General features: G+C 43.5%; 2 protein-coding genes across 2 annotated transcripts in view; one reads left to right on the top strand and one right to left on the bottom strand.

Annotated features, from left to right (window-relative positions):
* Positions 1-12,215, top strand: part of ME3 (malic enzyme 3) — a 252,726-nt gene extending 240,511 nt beyond the window's left edge. Inside the window, exons 11-15 of the mRNA XM_075337554.1 lie at positions 201-306; positions 4,512-4,654; positions 6,465-6,638; positions 6,915-7,013; positions 7,763-12,215. Of these exons, the coding sequence (XP_075193669.1) occupies positions 201-306; positions 4,512-4,654; positions 6,465-6,638; positions 6,915-7,013; positions 7,763-7,924 (684 nt within the window). The 3' untranslated portion in view covers positions 7,925-12,215. The remainder of the gene's footprint in view (positions 1-200; positions 307-4,511; positions 4,655-6,464; positions 6,639-6,914; positions 7,014-7,762) is intronic.
* Positions 12,216-18,244: 6,029 nt separating this feature from the next.
* Positions 18,245-22,484, bottom strand: part of CCDC81 (coiled-coil domain containing 81) — a 71,556-nt gene continuing 67,316 nt past the window's right edge. Inside the window, exons 13-16 of the mRNA XM_075334712.1 lie at positions 21,373-21,451; positions 20,904-21,130; positions 18,648-18,773; positions 18,245-18,508 (exon numbers count right to left, since the gene is read on the bottom strand). Of these exons, the coding sequence (XP_075190827.1) occupies positions 18,370-18,508; positions 18,648-18,773; positions 20,904-21,130; positions 21,373-21,451 (571 nt within the window). The 3' untranslated portion in view covers positions 18,245-18,369. The remainder of the gene's footprint in view (positions 18,509-18,647; positions 18,774-20,903; positions 21,131-21,372; positions 21,452-22,484) is intronic.

The following is a 22,484-nucleotide window of genomic DNA, read 5'->3' as shown; positions in this document are numbered from 1 at the left end:
ATGGAAGCACAGGACTCCACTACTGCTTGCATCATGTAAGCGCAGTACTCTGCTACTGCTTGCATCATGTAAGCGCATGTAAGGTCTTGTTAATTTATTCCCTGGTCTCCAGAATTTTCTTTGACAATTGATTCTTCTACTACTTGTACGTCTTCTAGCATCTTCACTGTGGTTATGATAATTTTTTCATTCTGTTAAAGGGACGTGGAAACGTGAACCATGAAAAAGAGATGTTTGCTCATGATCACCCTCAGGTGAAGACCTTAGAAGAAGCTGTGGAGATACTAAAGCCTACAGCCATTATAGGTGGGTAGAAAAGATTAGTATTTATGCTGTGCTGATAATGGGATAGGTAATAATGGAGACGGTCACACAGCGTTCTCCTCGCCGGGGCCATCATCACATTCCTTCTTTATAGCTTTATGGCTTCTTGAAGGCTTTGTTCTGATATTTGCAGCTACTTATGTGTCTATGGGTTAGTCCTGCACATCAGCCTTGATATATTTCAGCCCATGTCTGTCTACAAAAAATCTTCACGTCTGGTATGTTGGTGGGTTTTGTGCCATAAGCTACTCACTCCAGGTCCTTCTACAACATTTGTAGTGGATTTAGGTCAGGGCTATGACTTGGCCTTTCCAAAACGTTAACTTTTTTCTTATTTGACCATTCTTTTGTAGAACGATTCGTCCTCTTTGGGTCGTTGTTCTTCTGCATGACCCACATTCTCTTGAGATTCAGCTCAACAGCCGATGTCCTGACATACAGTGCCTACAAGTAGTATTCAACCCCCTGCAGATTTAGCAGGTTTGATAAGATGCAAATAAGTTAGAGCCTGCAAACTTCAAACAAGAGCAGGATTTATTAACAGATGCATAAATCTTACAAACCAACAAGTTATGTTGCTCAGTTAAATTTTAATACATTTTCAACATAAAAGTGTGGGTCAATTATTATTCAACCCCTAGGTTTAATATTTTGTGGAATAACCCTTGTTTGCAATTACAGCTAATAATCGTCTTTTATAAGGCCTGATCAGGCCGGCACAGGTCTCTGGAGTTATCTGGGCCCACTCCTCCATGCAGATCTTCTCCAAGTTATCTAGGTTCTTTGGGTGTCTCATGTGGACTTTAATCTTGAGCTCCTTCCACAAGTTTTCAATTGGGTTAAGGTCAGGAGACTGACTAGGCCACTGCAACACCTTGATTTTTTCCCTCTTGAACCAGGCCTTGGTTTTCTTGGCTGTGTGCTTTGGGTCGTTGTCTTGTTGGAAGATGAAATGACGACCCATCTTAAGATCCTTGATGGAGGAGCGGAGGTTCTTGGCCAAAATCTCCAGGTAGGCCGTACTATCCATCTTCCCATGGATGCGGACCACATGGCCAGGCCCCTTGGCTGAGAAACAGCCGCACAGCATGATGCTGCCACCACCATGCTTGACTGTAGGGATGGTATTCTTGGGGTCGTATGCAGTGCCATCCAGTCTCCAAACATCACGTGTGTGGTTGGCACCAAAGATCTCGATCTTGGTCTCATCAGACCAGAGAACCTTGAACCAGTCTGTCTCAGAGTCCTCCAAGTGATCATGAGCAAACTGTAGACGAGCCTTGACATGACGCTTTGAAAGTAAAGGTACCTTACGGGCTCGTCTGGAACGGAGACCATTGCGGTGGAGTACGTTACTTATGGTATTGACTGAAACCAATGTCCCCACTGCCATGAGATCTTCCCGGAGCTCCTTCCTTGTTGTCCTTGGGTTAGCCTTGACTCTTCGGACAAGCCTGGCCTCGGCACGGGTGGAAACTTTCAAAGGCTGTCCAGGCCGTGGAAGGCTAACAGTAGTTCCATAAGCCTTCCACTTCCGGATGATGCTCCCAACAGTGGAGACAGGTAGGCCCAACTCCTTGGAAAGGGTTTTGTACCCCTTGCCAGCCTTGTGACCCTCCACGATCTTGTCTCTGATGGCCTTGGAATGCTCCTTTGTCTTTCCCATGTTGACCATGTATGAGTGCTGTTCACAAGTTTGGGGAGGGTCTTAATTAGTCAGAAAAGGCTGGAAAAAGAGATAATTAATCCAAACATGTGAAGCTCATTGTTCTTTGTGCCTGAAATACTTCTTAATACTTTAGGGGAACCAAACAGAATTCTGGTGGTTTGAGGGGTTGAATAATAAATAACCCTCTGAATAAACTTTTCACAATTTAAAAAAAAAAAAAGAAATAACATTCTTTTTTGCTGCATTTCACACTTCCAGGCTGATCTACAGTCCAAATGTCACAATGCCAAGTTAATTCCGAATGTGTAAACCTGCTAAATCTGCAGGGGGTTGAATACTACTTGTAGGCACTGTATATTCCTTTAGAATTTGCTGATAAAATTCAGAATTCATTATTCCATCAATGATGGCCGCCATTCTGGCACACATGCAGAAAATCGGGCCTAAATTATGACACTAAAACCACCCTGTTTCACAGATGATATGAGGTTTTTATGCTTTAATGCAGTGGGGTTTTCTACAAACATAACAATTCTCCTCTAAAACAATAAAAGCGCTATTTTGGTTTTATCAATCCACAAAACATTATTCAGATAGCCTTTTCACTTGTTGAAGAGATCTTTATCTGGCTGCAGATGGGCAACAATGTTTTATTTGGAGAGCAGTAGCTCATTACAATTGTTGTTCAGTGTCCTCTTGATGGTACACTCATGAACATTAGATAATGTTAGAGGCCTTTAGTTGCTTAGAGGTTACCTTGGTTTCCATTGTCACCACTCAGGCCTTTAATGTTTGAGGCCTTTAGTTGCTTAGTGGTTATCTTGGGTTACATTGTCACTACTTAGCCTTTAATGTTAGAGGCCTTTAGTTGCTTAGCGGTTATCTTGGGTTACATTGTCACTACTTAGCCTTTAATGTTAGAGGCCTTTAGTTGCTTAGAGGTTACCTTGGGTTCCTTTGTCAATACTCAGGCTTCTAATGTTAGAGGCCTTTAGTTGCTTAGAGGTTACTTTGGGTTCCATTGTCACTACTCAGGCCTTTAATATTAGAGGCCTTTACTTGCTTAGAGGTTACCTTGTGTTCCATTGTCACCACTCAGGCCTTTAATGTTTGAGGCCTTTAGTTGCTTAGCGGTTATCTTGGGTTACATTGTCACTACTTAGCCTTTAATGTTAGAGGCCTTTAGTTGCCTAGCGGTTATCTTGGGTTACATTGTCACTACTTAGCCTTTAATGTTAGAGGCCTTTAGTTGCCTAGCGGTTATCTTGGGTTCCATTGTCACTACTCAGGCCTTTAATATTAGAGGCCTTTACTTGCTTAGAGGTTACCTTGTGTTCCATTGTCACTGCTCAGGCCTTTAATGTTTGAGGCCTTTACTTGCTTAGAGGTTAGCTTGGGTTCTATTGTCACTACTCAGACCTTTAATGTTAGAGGCATTTAGTTGCTTAGAAGTTACCTTGGGTTCCATTGTCACTATTAAGGCCTCTAATGTTAGAGGACTTTAGTTGCTTAGAGGTTACCTTGGATTCCATTGTCACTACCCAGGCCTTTAATGTTAGAGGCCTTTAGTTGCTTAGCAGTTATCTTGGGTTACAGTGTCACTACTTAGCCTTTAATGTTAGAGGCCTTCAGTTGCTTAGAGGTTACCTTGGGTTCCATTGTCACTATTAAGGCCTCTAATGTTAGAGGCCTTTAGTTGCTTAGAGGTTACTTTGGGTTCAATTGTCACTACTCAGGCCTTTAATATTAGAGGCCTTTACTTGCTTAGAGGTTACCTTGTGTTCCATTGTCACTACTCAGGCCTTTAATGTTCGAGGCCTTTAATGGCTTAGAGGTTAGCTTGGGTTCTATTGTCACTACTCAGACCTTTAATGTTAGAGGCATTTAGTTGCTTAGAAGTTACCTTGGGTTCCATTGTCACTACTCAGTCACTACTATTATACCACCTTGCTATTGGCGTGATCTTTGTTGGTTAATCTCTAGCAAAGGTAAAAATGGTCTGGAATATCTTTCATTTGTACACATTATGTCTGATTATAGATTATTGGAGTCCAAATTCTTGACAGATGGTTTTGTAACATTTTTCAGCCTGATGAGCATCAACAATTCTTCTGAGCCGCTCTGAAATTTCCTTTGTTTGTGCCACAAAAGTGTTATTTATGTTGATCAGAAATTGATAATCACTGCTCTAAAAAAAAAAGTTTGTGCATCCCATTGATTTAAAACACTAGACTCTAATTTCACCTTCAAATTTTATGCAAATATTTTGACTCTTGCAGACAGTTGATATTTGATCATTTTCCTCATTTAAAGCATTGTAAAGTCTATTTTTTTACTGTGTTTTTTTCTGTCTTTTTCTTTTTTTTTTGCTTTCATGACTTGTGTGAAAATCTGATGGAGTTTTAGATACAATTTATGTAAAATTCTGGAGGGTTCACACACTTTCAAGCACCCACTGTATTTAGTTCGGTTTTTTTTATTGCATTTACAAGCCAAATGTCCTGTTTACTCTTCATAGGTGTTGCTGCTATTGGAGGTGCATTTACAGAAAAGATACTGAAAAACATGGCTGCTTTCAACCAACGACCAATTATATTTGCACTAAGTAATCCGACCAGCAAGGCGGAGTGTACGGCCGAGCAGTGCTACCAGCTGACGGAGGTATGAGAACATGCCCCCCTTTCCCGATACGGCCCGTGTCCATGTGACCCCCATCTGCCATTAGTTTTACCTGTAGACAGACCTACAGCCATTGGCAGTCGCCGGAGGTTTGTGATCAGTGAATTGGATTACGGACTGATCGATACATCACTTTGAGAAAAGGAACCGTATTAGTGAATATAGAATAGAAAAATACAAAACATAAGGGATTCTGGAAATCAATGGTGATTTAACACACATGTAACAATTTGGGCAATGGGGCACATACTGGAGGATAAAGGGCTCCATATAAAATAAAAATTAGGCCCCTTTCAGGTGTTGATTGACACCACCACCAGCGACATGAAGTCCTGATGTCCTCTCTCGCCACTAAATAGGATGGGTCCAAGACCACCATGGGATCAGGCCCCTTTCTCCAGGGACCCCATGATTGCTAATTAGATTTTTACCAGTTAATTGCCACTTAAAGTGTAATTGTTGCGTATTTTTTTATTTAATAAATCAGTAGCACACGTGAAAATAAGAAACTTTGTAATATATTTTATCAGAGAAATCTGCTTATTTCTCCTCCTGGACTGATGTTTCACTTTTAATTACCGTATATACTTAAGTATAAGCCGAGTTTTTCAGCCCATTTTTTTATGCTGAAAACACGCCCCCCTTGGCTTAAGCTCAACTGAGGTTCCCATATAAAAATTCTTCTCACCTGTCCTCCGTTCCCGCGTTGTCCTTACCTGCTTCTTGCAGTCTGCAGGCACTTAGACCCCTTTGTGATCTCGTCTGGTGCCCGGGGCAGCGCTGCAGGCTGCTGTCATGGCTTTACTGCAGTTAAATGCTTTGCGGCGCCATAAAGCATTTAACTGCAGTAAAACCATGACGGCAGCGGTCCTGTGCACTGGACGAAACCACCGAAGGGTCTATGTGCCTGCAGACTGCAAAGAGCACCCCTCAATGACTGTGTCCGGTTCACACTGCCGCTGCCATCATAGTTTTACTGCAGTTGAATGCTTTACGGCGCCGCAAAGCATTCAACTGCAGTAAAGCCATGATGACAGCCTGTAGTGCTGGCTCTGGGCACCAGACAAGACCACAAAGGGGTCTAAGTGCCTGCAGACTGCAAGAAGCAGGTAAGGACAACGCGGGAACGGAGGACAGGTGAGAAGAATTTTTATATGGGGACCTCACTCGAGCATAAGCCAAGGGGAAGGGCGCGTTTTCAGGGGTCTATGTACTGCAAGAAGCAGGTAAGGGCACCGCGGGAATGGAGGACAGGTGAGAATAATTTTGTGTGTCTGTGTGAACTACAGCATAATAGGGGACATGACAGGGACCAGAATGTGGACATTACTAAAGCATGGGGCACATTACTAAAGGATGGGCACATTACTATGGGGCACAAGGATGGCGCACATTACTACAAGGGGGGGACAAAGTTGGGGCACATTACTATAGGTCAAAAGGATGGGGCACATTACTACAGGGGACAATATGGGCACATTACATTTTATTGGGATCTATTTTTATTTTTTACATTTTCCAGTAGCTGCTGCATTTCCCACCCTAGGCTTATACTCGAGTCAATAAGGTTTCCCAGTGTTTTGTGGTAAAATTAGGAGCCTTGGCTTATACTCGGGTATATACGGTAATTGGTAAAAATCTTCAAAATACAAATTCAGTCAAGACAGACCTTCCCATTATTGAAAGTTGATGCTTTTAAAATTCTGTGGACAGTTACTGCTCTCCATAGAACTCAGCTATGTCCTGTTTTTCTTGATGTGGATATTCACAAGATTTGTCTTCCTTGCACCAGGGCCGTGGTATTTTTGCCAGTGGAAGCCCATTTTCTAAGGTGACTCTCCCAAACGGTCAGACCTTCTACCCAGGTCAAGGAAATAACGCCTATGTCTTTCCCGGCGTGGCTCTGGGGGTCATCGCATGTGGCGTCCGACACATCTCTGAAGACATCTTCCTGACCACAGCAGAGGTGAGTATGTCTAGCCTTGAAGTAGAGTTCCACCTTCTTACTAATGTCATCGGCAAGTAAAAAGCTAAAAATCCGTGTATAGTGTAAAATGTGTTCTAATGTTACTCTTTGAGTGTGTCTTCTTAGAAACGGTTAACTGCTGTTGACGGATCTTGTTTTGGATTTTGCAACTACCCAGCTCGATAGCATGAGAATAATCAGATGATTATGCGTATCACCATCTACTCTTTTATCTGATATTTCTCTAAATCCAGCACTAATTGTGTCTCCTCTTAGGCTATTGCAGATGACGTGACTGCAGAAAACCTAGCAGAGGGCAGACTGTACCCCCCACTAAGCACCATAAGGGAAGTGTCATTCAAAATCGCTGTGAAGGTAAGTGTCTCCGGCCTTCTTATGGTGCTTCCCTTATTTAATTTTGACTAAGCTCCTTGAGTCACCTGCTTCGTTTAAGTAGTTATAAATTATTTTGGGCTGTTTCTTAACCCCTTCATGCCCAAGCGATTTTGTTTGTTTTTTTTATTTTTTTTTCCTCCTTGTCTGTCAAGGGCCCTAACTTTTTATTATTTATTAATTATTATTATTATTATTATTATTATTATTAATATGTCCACATAGCCATATGAGACCTGTGTATATAGAAGAAATGACGATCTCCTGTGCTAATTTTGCAGATTTTTTTTTTTTTATCCCAAATTCTAGAAATAAGGGATTCAAATGTCATATAAACCTTAAAGGGGTACCAATGAAATAAATGAAAACGACAACATATCTTGGAAAAAGTAAATTGACGTAGAGCTCAATCAATGGAAAAATAAAAAATGTTGTGGGTTTTTAAATGCAGTGGCACAAAAATAAATTTATTTTTATTATTATGCAAAAAGTGGTAAAGCATAAAAAAAATAAAAACATAAAAAAATATAAAAAGTCTATAAAATTGTATTGCGATAATCATAAAAACCTGTTAGTGTCATTTATACTGCATAGTGAATACCATAAAAAAACAATGCCGGAGATTGCAATGTAATGGTCCTGAAAATTGGATGAAGGCTCCTTATCTTCATCCTATAAATGTGCAGTCTATAATCGTCTCAATGACCAATTGTCCTTCTTACGCCTTTTAGATCGTGGACTATGCGTACAAGAATAATTTGGCTTCCTGGTATCCAGAACCCCAAGACAAGGAGGCGTTTGTGAAGTCCCTGGTGTACAGCCCGGACTATGACTCCTTCACCATAGACAATTATCTGTGGCCAGAGAACGCCATGGAGATACAAGACGTGTAGCCCGCGTCCTGTGATGGGCAATGTAATGTCGGACTGCGAAACGCTCCACCGGGAGGACACAAAGGAACAAGCTCAGATCAAAGCTTCCCATAATCCATAAATCATGAAGGAACCGGCATGTGGAATACAATGAATGTAATATAAATCTAGCATTACCGGATCAATGGGTTTTATAAGAATCCATCATGGCGGACAACATTTTTAAGAATTATTCCCCACCCTAACATAACAGGAACCAGCTGTGGTCTTGGGATTTGGCCCAGTACTTCTCCTATATGATCAGTACCATCATTGGCATGGCCACTATGTTGGAATTAGCACACAACACCAACACTGGTAAAGACCCTCATATCCCAATCTTCAGACCATGGTTTCTACACGAGGTCTGAAGATTGGCGTGATAAATGAAGGCTTCCTTCCGTCACCGATTCTCCTTTTATCCACAACGTGTGTTGATGGTCTATTGATTACTGACCATTGGAGCCACCAATAAAGCCTGGCATGAAAAGGCCATGGTGAGATCAGTGCCGCTCCCATCTAGACATTGCGATGAGAATCGTAACTTAGGGGTCTTTCCCTAAAAATCTACAGGATAGGTAAACACTAGACAGACCCCTGCTGTGATACCCCGAGTCACTAGAATAAGGGTCTCAAATCTCATTACTCTGTCCCATTACTCTGTGATGTCTCAGTCAGTTCTACCCACTGCGTCCACAGAGTAATGGGAATTGGGACCGTTATTCTAGTGAATAAGGGTCCCAAATCCCATTACTCTGTGGACGCAGTGGGTAAAACTGATGCATCCTCCTCAGGCGCTCGGCTGTTTTTATCATACTTATACATATTGAATAAAGCAAGATGGCCCATGCTTTACCACCTCTCCAATCAAATTGGTGGATTTGAGACCTCGATTGTAGTGATCTTTAGGGCCACCAGCTATCAGTCATTTATCAGCCATCTTGTGAGTACATGAAAAAATGTTTGTTGTGGGAAAACCCATTTTTAGGAAACAAGACAGCAGACATTGGACAGGACCAGCGCTGGTTTGGAAATATGCCAAGGTTGTCCACCATTTTAGCTAATGTCCATACTCTTCATCCAATGCATAATGATCTGTTTCCCCCACTGATGACCTATCTAATAAATATGCCACCAATAATGTGGGGAAACCTGATGGCCCACAATTTGTGTGTGAATATGACCTTCAAAAATCTAAATATTATCGACCAATTTTCATTCCCTTTAAGGCTGATTTTACACATAGTGTGTACAGGCCACGATCTCCGGAACGGTCATAGGTCTCCTCCTGACCCAAACTCAACAGCCTCATGTATGAAGATGAGTCAGTCCAGACATCGTGGTTCGTACGGAGTCCTAAAAAACTTAATGTGTAAAAATCAGGCCTCAATTTTATAAATGGGAGAAAAAATCAAAATGGTTTATGTTTCATAAGCTAGGCCCACTGCCCCTTATTATAGTTAGCCTTAATGATATGTCATCAGGCCATTCTTCTGGCAAAAGATACTATTTCATAGTAAGCAAAGCTTAAATATCCAAAATGGCTGCTGTTGAATGCTGGTGACACCAACAAAATGGCTGCTCCCAGCAGACAAAGCTTACGTGTTGATGACGGTCAAGAACAGTTTGAACACAACAATATGGCTCTCAAAAATGATATTTTGCCCTCATATAGAATAACATTGGGCTTCATTTGTAAGGAAAAAAAAAAGTAGGCCTCATATTCTGACAGAAGCCATGTTACCCATAGCAACCAATGCAGCTTCCATTATTCCCAGTGCTCCATACATGAAAAGTGGGATCTGGTTGCTATGGACAACACGGCTTATTTCTGTTTCAGCCTTGGGGTATTTTTATAGGTTTTTAGTCACATATTCCCCTTTAAAAACTAATGATTTTATTTTTAAGATTTTTTTATCTGGCTTTTGATTTTATACTATTAATGGCGGCTGTCAGAACTAACCGCTTCTCTCTGTGTTAAAGGATTAGAAAACCACGGCTGCTTCTTTCCAGCACCATACCTATACATGGGCCATGTCTGGTATTTCAGCTCATCTCCATTGAAATGAATGGGGCTATGCTGCAGTACCGCACCTGACCTGCGCACTGGAGTGGCGCTGTTCCGATTTTTCCAATCGTAAACAAACAACTGCGACCCTACAGTGGCCACAGACAGTAGACAATGTCCCATACATATCACCCCCAAGTCATTTACTGATGTGTTCATTTGGATAAAGTTTGTTGTTTCTTTTGTGGGGTAGCGGTGCGGATAAGAGGCTGCCAGATCCTTTTATCACCCCTTATCAGTCAGGTATAAATTGACTCTGTGGTATCTGTGGTGTTTGCTGGTCTTCTGTAAGTCTTATGTGTGTGGCCATCTTTACCCGGCAATGTATAACTTATTGTCTTCTGTTCTGTACATTAGAGGCCGAGTCTTTCCAGATATTTAACATTTTGTATTATATACAAAGCATCTGTCATTTCCGTATTATTGGGGTTTGCTGACCACACGTCAATGGAGGACTCCCAACTAATGGGAGTTACTAAAATCTGTGACATTTGTCCTTGTTCTTCCCTTTCTCAGATGGTGGAAGATGCAGGTTATTGGTGTAAAGTACTTTGTGCTCATCATGACTAAACTGTAGCGCGTAACCCCAGCCTTAGGCTCCGCCTCTCCATCAGCTTTAAGCTCCGCCTCTCATCTGTGCTGTCTACTTGAAGTTCCTTAAAGGGGTTCTCCAGAAAAGTAAAAATATAAAGAAAGAGAAAATATCATTAAGAATAAATTCCTAAGTAACTTTAATCACATTTGTCTAGTGGGATAATCATGACAGTATATTAAAATGGCCGCCATCTTGTTACACTGAAAAAAATTTAATCTAGAATGTTAATATGAGAAGTAACTATGAGCATGTGCAATAGAAAGTGCCACCTCTTCCTTTACGTTTTGGAAGATGTAATCCTGGAGATATCGAGCGATGAGGTAAGAAGAGGCTGCTCACACTTGTGTCCACCATCTCTATGTGATCTAATACTAGAGATACCAGGAGTGCTGAGGAGAGAAAAGGCTGATCACACTGCTGTACACCATGTCTATGTGATCTAATACTGGAGATACCAGGAGTGCTGAGGTAAGAAGAGGCTGCTCACACTGCTATCCACTATGTCTATCTAATCTAATACTGGAGATACCAGGAGTGGTGACATAAGAGGCTGCTCACACTGTTGTCCTCCCTTTCTATCTAATTTAGTACTGGAAATATCAGGGGTACTGAGGTAAGAAGAGACCGCTCACTTCACTGTCCTCACAGTCTTTTTGAATATTGAGTGGCTGCTGTGGCATGAGATAATCTATACCATGTAATGTCAAGCTATATTCAGGTCACAGCAGCTGCTCCTGGATTCTCCAGTATTAGATCAGATAGACAGTGTGGACAGCAGTGTGAGCAGCCTCTTCTTACCTTGTCATTCCTGGCATCTCCAGTATTAGATCAGATAGGCAGTGTGGACAGCAGCCTCTACTTACCTTGTCATTCTTGATTTCTCCAGTATTAGATAAGATAGACAGAGTGTACAGCAGTGTGAGCAGCCTCTTCTTACCTTGTCATTCCTGGTATCTTCAGTATTAGATCATATAGACAGTGTACAGCAGTGTGAGCAGCCTCTTCTTACCTTGTCATTCTTGATTTCTCCAGTATTAGATAAGATAGACAGAGTGTACAGCAGTGTGAGTAGCCTGTTCTTAACTTACCACTCCTGGATTTTCTAACATTAGATCACATAGACAGTGTGGACAGCAGTGTGAGCAGCCTCTTCTTACCTCAGCACTCCTGGTTTCTCCAGTATTAAATCAGATAGAAAGGGTGCTCAGCAGTGTGAGCAGCCTCTTCTTACCTCTGCACTCCTCTTCCATCTTCCTATTCATGAAGGTAAGGGGCAGTTCCTGCTGCACATGCTCACAGACATCTAGCAGAGGTTTTTCTTAGTGTAACAAGGCAGCGGCCATTTTCATTCTATAGTGATTACCTCTGTAGACAAAATAATTGATTGCAATTTGCAAATGACAGATATGTACAAGTTTATTTATAATGATCTTTGTTTTTTCATTCTCTTCTCAGAGAACCCCTTTAATCCAATGTCAGGATTCTTAGCCCTTGTGACGGTAACGTGTATATGCACTGACTTCCTATGTGACCGAATGTTTCTATGATACTCGGACCACCGGGAAACTTTTATACTTGTAACTCCTTTTAAAATAAACCTACATCTTTCAGATGACGCTCTGTGCGGTGTCTTACAAGCCTCATGTCTTTTTTTTGTGGTTTTACATTTCAGTTCTGCTACATTTACAGCCGCTCGTTCTTCTCTAATGCTTTTTATAGAAACTTGCAAAAATACTTTTCGGCTGGCGTTTACACGTTAGTCCTAGAGAAAGATAAAGGCTTCAAAGCATTCGCAATAGAATCCACCTATAGAACATTTTATGTGACACATAGCCGGATCCTATGTGATGCACAAGTGCGGTCACATGCACTTCTTGAGGAGGGGCCCTTTGCTGAGGTTTGAGGTTTTTGCAGTAAATCATCTGCAGCCATCTTGTTTAGCTGCAGTATTCAGGGACGTGCACTGAGGAGGGACGGTCCCAGAGCAAAATTATAAAAGATGTTTATCCTCTAGGTCCCCTGCAAACCAGTGTCTCAGTTAGAAAGTTAAGGGCGCTCATTTTACCAATTTCGAAAACACTACTTTTGTCAAATTGGTGCTTTATGGAAGAATAACTCTGATCACCTCGAAACGGATTGTTTTCCGAAATTACTGAAAAATCTCCAAAGATTATAAAGTTTAAATAAATCGTAAAGCCGACTCTGTACATACTGTACCGTAGCTGTGGAAGGCCACTATCTTAAAGTGGCACTCTGTGCAGAAGGTATCACCTATCCATCCCCAGCAATCTGAAGAACAGGGTGCGATGACTCAATGTCTGACCACTTGTGTGTGTGTGTGTGGTCAGCTGTTCTTAATTAGGCCAGATATATGGTTACTTTGTTTAAATCAAGAGAAGTTAGCCATTGTCTTATGTCAGACAGATCGGGGCCCTATTGTCTGTGAAATGCAGATTGCTTCATCAATGGATGGATGATCACAGAAGAAGACCACAGTCTTATTTCTGTTACCTCAGAACAGGAATAATAATAATCTTTATTTCTATAGTGCCAACATATCCCGCAGCATTTTTTATCTGGGGATTCTAACAAAACTGGTCTCCTGAAGAGCACCACACGGAACATATGGGGTAGATTTCAAGAATCCATCGATTTTTCGCTCAACGTTTCTGCCAGTCCATAGTGTTGTTGTATTGCGCAAAGAATTTGGAGGATTAAGCTTTGGTACTGTTAGCAGAGCTGCAGTTTGTTACAATGTATCAGTGTAGGTAAGAGCTCGGCGCCAAGTCAAAGATTTGTGCAGTTGTGTTAATCTCGGAGAGCTTTGCCTAGATTGTCAGCTGCGTATTGGTGCCATGAGCATCTGCAATCTTACTAGTGTTTGACACTTTGCAACCAAGTTGCAAATTGTTTTCCGAAATTACTGAAAAATCTCCAAAGATTATGAAGTTTAAATAAATCGTAAAGCAGACTCTGTACATACTGTACCGTAGCTGTGGAAGGCCACTATCTTAACTTCTGCACAAAGTGCCACTTTATCACCTATCCATCCCCAGCAATCTGAAGAACAGGTTGCGATGAGTCATCGTCTGACCACTTGTGTGTGTGGGTGGTCAGCTGTTCTAAATTAGGCCAGACATATGGTTATTTTGTTTAAATCAAGAGAAGTTAGCCATTGTCTTATGTCAGACAGATCGGAGCCCTATTGTCTGTTAAATGCAGATTGCTTCATCAAATAGATAGGCTGGAGGCACTCACCGGCTTAACGTGGCTTTATTCAAGTAAACGATTTGACAGCCATAGGGGGAGGTGAAAGGAAGGAAACACACAGCACCATGGCACCATTTCACACCACTAGGGGCGCTTCCACAGGTCCAAACAGATCTGTTAAATGCAGATTGTCTTTTAAATGAGTATTGCTTCAGCCCCTTTGACTGACACTTCAGAGGAAAATTATGCCTTTAGATTGAAGTAGCGACCAATAAGAGAGCAACCCTCTCCAACCAATTCTGTTGGACCCAATACCCTGAATTGAGTGGTAAAAAAGGGCCTTGCTTCCGTCACCAGAGGAAATGTAATGCCTGCCTGGATCTACAGACTCAGACGGGCTGTAATGGACAGGCTAGAGCGAAGCCACTCACCAGGCAGGACCCCCAGAACCCTGAAACCCTTTAACCCCTATACAGGGATTTGGAATTACACAGGGCCCTGGAGATCACTACCTGTGGAAGGCTGCAGTCTGAGAGAGTAGTCGTCAGGCAGGGTCAAACCAGGAATTGCGGAACAGGGACAGAATCGGCAGGCAAGAACGTAATCAGAAACAAGCAGAGGTCAAATCCGGATCGGGCAGCGAGGTACAAAAACAGCAGGCAGGAGGGTAGTCAGGAAACAAGTGGTAATCAGCACACGAAATCACAGGACGAAACAGGAGCCAGAATTCTCAGAACTATCTTTGGCAGAGGTCAGCAGACAGGAGGGGCATTAAAAAGGGTGTTGTGTCTTCCCATAGGCTGTAGCTGAATGATGGTACTTCAGCTGGGAGACACCCGCCACCTACAGTCAGCCAGTGGCACTGAAGATCCCCAGGAAACCCAGACCAGTGGATGAGCGGAGCCTGCGCCCACCGGCGCCGCTGGCATCGACTCCTCTCCCATCACCAGCACTATCCACGGTAGGAACACGGCGTCGCCTGGCGATCGGAGTAGAAGTCGATGGAGCGGACTCCGGTGGTGACGTAACAAGGAATATTCTACATGACCTCAGCCTAGGAGCTACTGTTCCAGCTTGAGGTTCCCAGAACTGCTTCACTTTGGTTATTCTACAAGACTTCTGTGTAAGAGCTACGGTTCCAGCTGGAGGATCACAGAACTGCTTCAAAATTCATTCAACAGGATTTCAGGCTAGGATCTCTGGCACCAGCTGGAGGATCACAACTGCTTCACTGTTCAACGCTGAGCTCACAAATTCACTTGCCAAATCTAGATTGGGACACTTCAGTTGCCTGGCTACATATCTTGCTGTGCTCGGTCAGCTTCCTTAGCTTGCTGCTATTTTCTCTCAGTGGGTGTCTGCCAAAAGCATGGTGTTGCTGGCTGGGATAGTTGGCACTGGAAGCCCCGAAGTCACAAAGATTCTAATCCCTGGCGAGCCAGCGGAAGGGTGAGCCTCTGCTTGTACCATCTTGTGTTCATGCTGGGAATGTACAGTATGTTTTTGCCTGCTGGTGACCCAATAAAGTCTTACCAATGTGTGGTTCCCGGACCCTGTGTTGTCAGAGTTCTGCCCACGGGGAAGGAGTGCGGAGTGTTCAATGAGATGACCTCTGGTCCATGCGGTCTTTCTGAAGACAGCTAGGCCAGCGGACGAGAGCAACCACTGACCCTCCGGCCTCCACACAGGGTACTTCATCTGTTAGAACGGTGTGCAAGCTTAACCGCTGCTCCATTAATCCCTGTGGGACTGCTGAGCTCTGCTTTTTTTCAGCTGTTCTGTTATAGAATTAATGGAGCGGTAGTCGAGTATGAGTGATGAGACTATTGCAATGGAGATCAAAAAGTTCCCCGCTCTGCTGATCAATGGGGGTCCCGCTGGTCTGACTCCCACCGTTCCATAAGTTATCACCAATCTTGTGGGTAGTTAAAGGGATTTTTTCCATTGTTAAAAAACTTATTAACACCAACCAAACCTCCAAAGCCCTTCTCAATGAGTTTTATTTGCCTGTCTTGTCACCGAGTCCCCGGAGTAAGATGCCTCAATTTCGTTGAGAGGTTCATGCCCCTTATTAAAAGAGATTAATTTTTCAGCAATTTGTGCAGCACAGGTAGAAATGTGCTCCAGTCACTTTTGTGGAGTAATGTAGAATGAATCTGTCAGACCGAGCTAGGCCAGGCCCCTTCTCTCCTTCAAATTTTACAGACATTTTCGAAGGCTGAATTAAAGGGCTCATGTAAGTTTAGCATTTTTGCTGACTATGGCCAGTGTGGGGTACTTCAGCTTAGCATCCCATAACTTGAACTACAATACATGACACGGTCTATGAAGAATAGTGTTGTGTAGCGCCCCTGACTATATCAGAGTGCTACAGGGAACTGCATCATGTACCCCAGGGTGCAGGGCCTACCCTCCCATGGTTCCAGGTTCCCATCAACAGTGTCACTGACATCCGCTCTACAAATCCCAACCACACCTCACACCAGGGCTGGACAGACACACCAGTAGGTTGGTCAAGTTGGAGCACGGCCGCCCACCTAGGGGTCAGGCAGACTGGTGGGAGGGGAGAGAAGGAGTTGAGAGTTAGCCCTCAGAGAGTGAGGAGCAGGGGAGTTGGAGCTCCCAGGGAGGCGACAGGTTGGGTCGCAGACGGTGGTCCGGGACCAAAGGAGTCGGGAACCGGTATTAGGAACACTGGACAGGAGTGTAACAGATGCAGTCTAGGAGGACTGTTGGCACCAGAAAGCCCAGTCACCTTACCGGTACCGAGCACGGCGGGGTACAGGACTGTTGTGAATGTCAGTTATACTTTTGCTGCTGTGAGGCTCCGTCTTGTGGCCAGGAATGGTTTGGACAGAGACCAGGTGTGTTGAGCAATGGGCGTTTCCATTGCTAACTCTCTGCCTATTTAAACCCTGGTCTGCTAGCAGGCTATGCCGGATGTCAGTTGTTCTTTGTTCACCAGCCTGCTTCATCCTGCTCCAGACCACATCTACCGCAGATAAATGCTTGGCTCTTTATTTGTTGTTTGGTTCTTTTTGCTCTTATCTGAGTTTGTCATTTGCTGTGGTTATTGTCAGTTTATTTGCATGCAGGGATCTTCCCTCTCAGTTGCTTAGCTGGGAAGCTCCCGGCAGCTATGTTTGGAGTATTGCTCCTATTAGTCCATGTGTTTATTGCTTCTTGAATTTATAATGATTCCTGCTTTCTATTCATTGGTATGACAAGAGCGGCTGGTATAGGACGGAGTTCAGATCTAGCGATCTGAGGGGTTTTTGTACTATCAGGTTTTTGGATTTTTGCAGGGTTTTTTTCTGGCCCCCATCAGTCTCTTTCGTATCCTGTCCTATTTAGTCAGTAGGGCCTCACCTTTTGCTAATCCTATCATCTATCTGTGTATTGTGTTTTCCTATATCACCGCAGTCTTTGAATGTGGGGGGCTTGCTATTCTTTATCTATTTTCTGAGGCAGAGAGTTATTCATCTTTCCTTCCTTTAGGATAGCTAGTTCTCCGGCTGGGTTCGCAGTGCAGTGCACAGGATGTTAGTTCACCCCTCGGTTACTTCTAGTGTTGATGGTTAGTAAGGGGATGGCGGCCAGATTAGTTGCCAATGCTCTTGTCACCTTTTACCAATGATTTATTGTGGTCTTCCATGGTTCCGGATCATAACACAGGACCCTAGGTCAGGGAGTAGCTTCAAGTAACCTGATAATTAACTTGTGGAGGATAGTCTCTTTATGAACTTTCCCCAAGAGGTCAGAGATTGAAGGCATCAGCACAACGCGGGGGATAGGGTTCTCCAAAACACACAACCCACTGAAATCCCAAGTGCCAGCCACCAACAGCACAGCTGCCATACACACGGGTAGCGGGGCCCGGAAGCTTCAACCCAAGGGGCCATAATTGTAAATCAAATTGTGCACGGAGGCGGGGCTTGGGACTTACCAAGTGACACTGGTTGGAGCGGGTCCTGGATGGGCTCCCCCCGTAGAGACTGCGGTGCCTGGAGACTTTGGTTTAGCATCTGTGTGAGTGCTTATTCTGCCTGATCCAACACCACGACTACCGCAGTGAGTAATCTGACCCCTGCACCCTGCTTCCCAAGGCCAAGCAAGCTACCCGTTCCCCAAATCCCCACTATCTGTGGCCTTTCCTACCTGTGGAGGGACTGACACCTGGCTGCCCCACACCATCAGCCCCGGTACTCCCATTGGCAGCGGCGGTACTCCTTTACCGCAACCTGCAGGTGTCATCACAAACATTCATCCCCTATAAATACCCTCTTACATTTGAAGTGGCCACAAGCCCCAGGTCCGGAGACCCTCGAGCCACAGCAACCCCGGATCCGAGCAGTTCGACTGCTACTGGGGCGGCACGGTTGTTTCTAATAGATGGCATCCATGTTTTTTTTTTTTTGTACATCAGGTCTTTTTATTTGGGTTTTATAATCAGCTATAACTAGTATGTAGACTCCCATCATTGTAAATAACTACTACTGCACAAGGCATAGTCAAAATTGTGTATCCTGGAGTCATCCGGACAAGAGGATGGTATCACACCATGAGCCGGGACCCGGGGATGTATCTGGACTCGCACCACACGTTGGTCTCTCCGCAGTTGGATGTGCGTCTCTTACACTGGAAGCAGCGGCGATACTTCTCAAACTGATCTAGAAGGAGCTCGCCCCGGGCCCTGGATGGAAGAAGAGAGCAGGTTACAGCAGTGCGATGGCGGCCAGGCACGGGGGTAACCGGAAGCTCCAAAGCAAAACCTGGCCCAACTGCCATGTGCCAGCTGTAAGCGGAGGAGGCGGCACTGCGGCCACACTTACTGCATGTAGAGCTCCTCCTTGTGCTCCTTCTGTCTCTTCAGTTCCGCGCTCTTCGTCCAGTCTTCCTGTAACACCTTCTGTAATCTGTGAAGCTTCTCAAACTCCGCCGCTCGATCCGACAACAACCTGCAGCATGAATGTAAGAAACAACAGCGATATTGGGCGGTTTCCACCCTCTCTGTGACTGATGGGGGCACAAGACAGTTACCTCCCTCTCACTGCCTTGTAATAAAGATGGCACATATTGTGCTGACTCCCTTCTCATCCTATAAATGCTGTAGGCACTGATAGTATTATCCCCTTCCCTCTGTAGGTAAATCATGCAAGCACACATAGTACTGCGTACCTATTCCCCCAAGTTGATACAGACAGTGCTGCATTCCTTTCTCACCCATTTGTATGTTAGGCACATATAGTACTACCTCCTTGCCTCTACCTATAAATTATGCAGGTACAGATAGTAGTCTCCCTGTCTCTACGTGTCAATTAAGCAGGTACAGATAGTACCGTGTCCTTGTCTCTCTGTTAATTATGCAGCTACAAGTAATCCAGCTTCCCTTTCTCAGTCTATAAATGTTGAAGGCACAGATAGTATTACCTCCCTATCTCACCTTTTAAGTGCTATAGGGGCAGACAGTATTACCTCTTTGTCATGCTGTAAATGCTGAAGGCACAGATTGTATTACCTTTCTTTCTCAGTCTATAAATACTTTAGGCACAGATAGTATTACCTCCTTTCCTCATCTGGTAAATGCTCTATGCATAGACAGCATTACCTCCTTGTGCATCCCTATAAATTATGCATGCACAGATAGTTCCTTTCTCACCCTATTAATACTTTAGTCACAGTTAATATTACCTTCTTGCCTCTGCCTATAAATTATCCAGGTATAGATTGTACAGTATCCCTGTCTCTCTGCTAATTATGCAGCTGCAAATAATCCAGTTTCCCTTTCTCATCCTGTAACTGTTGAAGTCACAGATAGTATTACCTCCCTATCTCACCTTGTAAGTGCTATAGGCGCAGACAGTATTACCTCTTTTTGTCATCCTGTAAATGCTGAAGCCACAGTTGTTTTACCTTTCTTTCTCTATAAATTCTTTAGACACACATAGTATTACCTCATTTTTTTCACCTTGTAAATGCTATAGGCACAGATAGTATTACCTCCTTTCCTCATCTGGTAAATGCTCTATGCATAGATAGCATTACCTCCTTGTGCATCCCTATAAATAATGCATGCACAGATAGTACTGTGTACCTATTCCCCCCATGTAGATACAGACAGTGCTGCATTCCTTTCTCACCCTATTAATACTTTAGTCACAGTTAATATTACCTCCTTGCCTCTGAGTATAAATTATCCAGCTATAGATTGTACTGTCTCCCTGTCTCTCTGCTAATTATGCAGCTGAAAATAATCCAGTTTCCCTTTCTCATCCTGTAAATGTTGAAGTCACAGATAGTATTACCTACCTATCTCACTTTGTAAATGCTATAGGCACAGATAGTATTACCTCCTTTTCTCAACCTGTAAATGCTGAAGGCACAAATAATTTCACCTTCTTTTCTCACTCTATAAACACTTTAGGCACAGATAGTAATACCTCCTTGCCTCTCCCTAGAAATTATGCAAGTATAGATAGTACTGTCTCCTTGTCTCTCCTTGCAAGTACAAATACCTCAGCTTCCCTTTCTGACCTTGTAAATGTTCTAGGCACAGACAGTATTACCCCCTTTTCCCATCTGGTGAATGCTGTAGGCAAAGATAATATTACCTCCTAGCCCCTTCCTATAAATTATGCAAGTACAGATAGTACTGTCTCCCTTTCTCACTATGTAATTTATGTTCCTACAAATAATGCCTGCTTCCTTTTCTCACCCTGTTAATGTTGAACGCCGAGATAGTATTACCTCCCTTTCCCACTTTGTAAATACTATGGGCAAAGATAGTATTGCCTCCTTGCCTCTCCCCAAAAATGTTGCAAGTACAGATAGTACTGTATCCTTGTCTCTCCATGTAATATACAGGTACTCATAACCCTGTTTCCCTTTCTCACTCTGTACATGTTATAGGCACAAATCATACTACTGCCCTGTGTCTGCCTGTAAATTATTGAGGCGTAGATCCTTTTTACAAACATGACCGACTTACATTCCCATTTAGATAAGTTTGGTGAGTAAATCACTCAACAATTCTTGCCTGGTGCACATTTTTACAAACCTCTTTTTGTACATATTTCTTATGTATATACCGTTCTTTTGAGCGATGTAACATGTCCGCTTCCTTCCTCTGCTGCACCAGGTCGTTCAGCACGGCCAGGCGCTTCCGGTCTGCTGCGGCTTGTAGCTGGTGCTTGTACACCTCCTGCGCTCGCCGCTTCCTGTCCGCCAGTTTCTCATTAGTCATATCATTCTGGCCAAATACTGGTTCTGCGTCCTCTGACGCAGGCGGCAGAGCAAAACAAGGCTTCATTTTCATCTATATAATTAATGAATATGGGTTTTATTATCAGAATGGACATCATATCATGACATGGGACTGTAGAAAGGGAGCGTCAGGTCTGGCTCCATGGTGCAGGTCAACTCCTGGGGTTAACTGCAATACTACACACAGCCTGGAGATATGAGTGGCGCTGTTTCTGAAATTCCTGCTAGCTTGGGGGATCAGCAAGTGAGGGGGTAATGGGTGTAGGCATAGCCATATGCAATGTAGAGGCATACCTGAGTGTCCAGGGCATTTTTGTAGCAAAAAATCTGTTCGGCTTTCTCCCTTAAATATTTAGACCTCTGAGCGGCCAACCTAGAAGGAGTAATGATAATAATTGTTATTTATATAGCGCCAATATATTCTGCAGAACTTTACAAATTAGCGGGGACAAGTACAGACAATAAATACAATACAGAGTAACACAAATAGTCAGATACCAACGTCATCAACCAGTGTGGGAGTAATAGATCGTCTGGGGTAGTGCATTCCAGAAAATTGGTGCAGCACGAGAGAAGTCTTAGAGATGGAAATGGAAGGTTCAAATAATGGAGAATGTTAAGGAGGGGACAGGTAGGATGACAGAGAGGAGAGAGGAGATGTAGAATGGTGCTGATCTGTAGAGAGTGTTGTGAGTGAGAGTGATAAGTTTATATTGTATTCTGTAGTGGATGGGTAACCAGTGCAATGACTGGCACAAGGTGGAGGAACCGATGAAGTGGCTGGACAGAAATACGACCCTGGCTGCCACATTCAGAACGAATTGGAGAGGAGAACGTTTGTACTATTTCAACTCTCTACTTATTAATCTCTCTCTAATTAGACGAGAATGAAGAAGAGCGACAGTCAGGGGGTTTTGTGGTCTCAAAGGTGAGAAAATGTCGTATTCTGGAGATGTTCTGTGATTGGGTTTAGGAAATAAAGGAAAGTTCTGTGTCAATTATAACCCCAAGACAGCGGGCGTGCTGCTTGGCAGTTACAGATGAACCACCCAAGAAATTGCAATATCTGGTATAGGTAGGTTAGTAGAAGGAGGAAAGACAAGGAGGTGAGATTTTGACATATTCATTATAAAATAGGAGGAGGGCATGATGTTGGAGACAATATAGACAGACAATGCCTGGTATTTTGTAATAATGCAGGCGTGATGTCAGGAGACGATGGGTACAAATGGGGGTTATCAGCATAGATATGGTACTAGAAACCAAATCTGCTGATCGTGTGTCCAATAGGAGTGGTTTATAGAGAGTAGAAGAAGAGGGGACTGAGGACTGAACCCTAATGAACCCCGACAGTGAGGGGAAGAAGAGCCAGAAAAAGATACAGTGAAGGAGCGGTCAGAGAGGTA

This window comes from Anomaloglossus baeobatrachus, chromosome 2 (genome assembly GCF_048569485.1).
Source record: "Anomaloglossus baeobatrachus isolate aAnoBae1 chromosome 2, aAnoBae1.hap1, whole genome shotgun sequence".
Taxonomy (NCBI): Eukaryota; Metazoa; Chordata; class Amphibia; order Anura; family Aromobatidae; genus Anomaloglossus; species Anomaloglossus baeobatrachus.
Note: the sequence above shows the minus strand (reverse complement) of the source record. Positions and strands in the feature narration are given on the sequence as shown.